This window comes from Panthera onca, chromosome F1, assembly GCF_046562875.1.
Source record: "Panthera onca isolate mPanOnc1 chromosome F1, mPanOnc1 haplotype 2, whole genome shotgun sequence".
Classification (NCBI taxonomy): Eukaryota; Metazoa; Chordata; class Mammalia; order Carnivora; family Felidae; genus Panthera; species Panthera onca.
The window spans coordinates 16,771,518-16,775,486 of record NC_138355.1 but is presented as its reverse complement, the minus strand read 5'-3'; the positions used below and the strand labels follow the sequence as shown (position 1 = coordinate 16,775,486).

At 53.7% G+C, this 3,969-nt stretch overlaps 1 protein-coding gene across 1 annotated transcript; it reads right to left on the bottom strand.

Moving 5' to 3' along the window:
* Nucleotides 1-226: 226 nt before the first annotated feature.
* MYOCOS (myocilin opposite strand) lies at nt 227-2,426 on the bottom strand. The gene is given in 3 exon segments (XM_060644937.2): nt 227-368; nt 2,330-2,357; nt 2,360-2,426. Coding segments are annotated over 3 exon segments (237 nt in total).
* Between the last annotated feature and the right edge of the window lie 1,543 nt (nt 2,427-3,969).

Sequence of the window (3,969 nt, the reverse complement as noted above, 5' to 3'; positions counted from 1 at the left end):
CTCTGCAGAATGGCATGAATTAAAGATCAAACGTGTACATATATCAGAGACCTGACTTGAAAAACCAGAAATTGCTCTAATTACATTAGTGAGGATAGCCAACACTCAACGGTGGTTGTGAGAAAAGAAAAACAGGAAAGAAAGAGCAGAGATGTTCCAAGACAGTCTTCAAAGACCAAACCCAAGGACTTGATGGGAACCTTCCTGGAGTGATGTAAAAGCCCCCTTAGCCCTTGTGGTCCTCCACTGGAGGAGAGAGAGGGGCTGGGGGTACCGTAGGGCCTGCCCTGCTAGAATGGACTTGTTCCAAATCCAGATTGGAAAGCATCTCCCTGGCTTCATCACTTTTCTTGGTAAATCGCTCTTCTCTGGGAGGAAAGGCACACTGAATGTTATTTAAACACATAGGATTTTTTAAGAGAAGAGAAAAGAAAAAAGAAAAGAAAAAAGAAAAAGAAACCTCCAGATCCCAGCACCTAAAGAGAACCACTCCACATTCTGAAGGACATCCTTCCTGACTCCTTTACCCAGGCTGATGGAACTATCTATCCTGGCAAGAGGGAGATGCACTCTACACTTTCATTGTGAGTCAGCTCTTCTCAGAGCGCAGTGGTGCCCGCTTCTCCCCCCGCCCCCCCAGCTTTCTGTCATCGCGGCCGAGGGCTCTGCATCCCAGCTATTCTCTGGCCAGCCCAGACAATTTCACTTCGCCTCTCCTAACTTTCCCCCTGCACTCCCCCAAGCCTGCCTTCTGCTGGGGTATACACCAGGGTGTTCCCATTCTTCCCCGGGCTGGGCAAACCCTGCCCTCAAGAGAGTAGGACTAGGCTTGTTGAGGGCTTAAAGATTCAGAGTCAACTGTTCCCTGAACACCTGCTCTGTTCCAGGAACTTGGGGCTAGAAACTAATGACCTGCAGATTCTCGGCCACACCACCCAGTAAGCTTGTCCACTGAAAAGCCTGAGACACAAAAGGATGGACCCGGGTCACACGGCTAGGAAAAGGCAGAACTGGAATCCGGACTCAGATCTCCCGACCACACGTCCCCTGCCGCATCCCCCAGTCAGACCTGATCCCTAATGTTGCTGATGGAGGAAGTAAACGGGAAGGGGGGCTAGGAGAGGCTTCAGAGGTGTGGAATCTCTTCCTTTCTCAGTAGGTGCGAGAGCACAGTGACCGCAGCCCCTGGGAACCAAGGCCCACGCTCGCGGATTAAACCAGTGGGGTCAAATTTGCCACGTACCCTTGTCAGTATAGGTTTCTGACACCCCATATATGTGAAGAAATTATATAGAATATTTTTAATCAATATCTTACATCCCCCAAAACTCTAAGGTCAAGAGGCACTGTGAATAATATTGGACGGAGGTCCGTATTTCCAATCAGCAAGCTTTGCCAATTTTCGCTGTTTATGCACATTTGCATGATTAGAAATGACTTCAATCAGGTTTCTTGGCAGAAATGTTGTTAGGCTGCTTGTCCCTTTGGAGGGTTACATTCATTAAGAGCAGATAACACACCGTGTAAATCCACTTAACCCACACACATTGTTTGCAACATACTGGCATTTGCTGCAAGTGAGCGAAGAAGCGCCAGGACTTCCCCCAGCGTGTGGCTCCCACCCCTCCCCCGGGAAGGTCTCGTGATGGACCCATGACCACTGCGCATTCAGCAGAGGGTGCTGTCCATCCCCCAAACATCAGTTTCAATAGAGCTTCGCTTTCATGTACATGGGAGTCCTAATAGTTCTTTATACACCTTCATAGAGCAGCTGTCTTGGGCCAGAGACCAGACCAGACCAGAGACAGGACGGGACACCCCACAGAGGCTGTCACGGGCTCATTAGAGTTTGCAAAGGAAAATGCAAGTTGCCCAGTTAAGTTTTAATTTTTGGATAAACAACGACCGCTAAACACCATCAGGGGAAGGGGTCAGACAGTGGGTCCAGAATTCCCACAGCCCCACAGGGTCTGGCTGCCCCGCGGTGTCAGCGCCTCTTCTAAGGGCTGGCCAGCACAGTCCCGGGCACCAGGCGCACGGTGGCGGAGGGGAGAAGAAGGACCTGCCTGCAGGGAGCTTATGGCCTGGCTGGCAATGCGGACAAGTTTTGGAGCGGGGGGCGGGGTCCGTGAAAGACCAGGTTAGTCTGTTTCCCACGGTGGGTGACAAAGCGGTGTCTCAGCCACAACACCTGCCCCGAAGCAGCGGATGAAGGCAGTTGAATGCCCCAAAAGCAATGTTTCCTGCAGTTTCAGGGGTCCCCGGGGGGATCAGCATTTATGCTCCGCCCCCCCCCCACCCCCAACCGAGCCAGAGCGCTCTCAAGTACCTGGGGGCCACGGTGACCCTGCGCCTCTCACCTCGGAGCCTAGGTCTCCTCCGTAAAGTAGGTTATTGTCGTGGTCTGTCGTGCTTTTCCGAGCCATGGCCTTGCACTCAGAGGACTCCAGGAATTTAGATTCACCGCCCCGACGAACCTAAGATACAAGCGCCAGTAAATGTACTGCACGGGTCACACGTGGGTCCAGCACGTTTGCTGCCGCCCCACCCCCACCCCCACCCCCCTCCCCCAGCCCCGCCTGTCGTGAGGCAGATACCGCTTCAAAATCCGGAGCAGTCGTGCTGACCCCTAGGTGAAAGCTGAGGTGAAAGAGAGGTGGACGGTGTATCCCCAGGTAGCACAGCTGGGCCCTGTCCCGTTCTGCCTCCCCTGTAACAGGTGCAACGCCCACGGAGCCCCTGCCCCCCAGCGCTGTTTGGCATCACTGACCCACGCGGAGCTTCCTTCCCAGAGTGCTTACCTTCTAGAGAACAGGAAAGTGACAGGGACAAAGCGGGGGGCGGACCAGGTACTTAGATATGCACGCGGCATAGACCCTGGGGGCTTGAGAGTGAGGACAAAGGTAACAGCGGCCGCCCACTTAGTGCCGGTCCCCCTTGGATGTCCTCTTATGTTATCTTATTTGCTAACCACAGTAACTGTGCCAAGTGCTGTGATCCCCGTGGAATGAATGGGGAAACTGAGCAGTGGAGAAATTCGGTAGCTTCCCCAGGGGCACAGAGCCAGAATCTGAGCCTCGGCCCGGCCGGCTTCAAGGACTTCACTGCAGAGCCAAGGAACCCCCAAATTCTGCCTCAGGAACAGGAGAGGAGTCTCCATTGCTGGAGCTCACTCTCGAGGTGACACTCTGGTTCCTCCAGGGTGAATTGCGATGACCTGAGCTCAGCGGCCCGATCTGGCTGGAGAAGTTCATTCCTAGGAGGAGGCCAACTGAGTTACCTTCTGATCCCACATCAGCTCAGCGTGTGACCCGGTCCGCACTTCAGCTCATGGTCCTTGAAGAAATGCCCTTGTTACAGATTCTGTACCCACACGCCTGCTACACCCCACGCCCTCAGAGAAGGAAAAGACCAAAACGCCACTGCCGTCGGCTCGCTTCTTCCGGTCTTTTATCCCCCGGTAGTCAGGCACTCTCGGGAACTGGGCTTAATGGGGTTGATTTGCCCTTAGAAGGTAGCAGCTGACCCAAATTTTCCCTGCAGAAGTGTCCTTGATGAGGAATCCTCACAGATGTTGCAGGAGGAGGTGAGTCTTGAGTGCAGAGCAGGGAAGGGCAGTCTGCCGCCTGGGCCACCAGGAAGCGCTGCCCCAGACGCCCCGTAAATGTGACATCTGACGTGTGATCTAATGACTCCGTTTTCAAAAGCTAATTCCCGTGCACCCCCCTCCCAGCAGTCACTGCGCCCACCCTTCCTGAGGATCCTGGCACTTCCACTGACGTGGCAGGTGCTCCGGCTTTGGAACGGACGTTGATTTCACGGACTCCCACTTTTGAGCTGAGTGATCTTGGGCAAGTGATTTCACCTCCATGAGCCCAGGTTTTCTTACCTGTAAAAGGGGAGGGACACACTCTCCTAGAGCAGGAGTGAGGGTTGAGAAAATATTTGCAAAAATGCCTCGTTTTTACC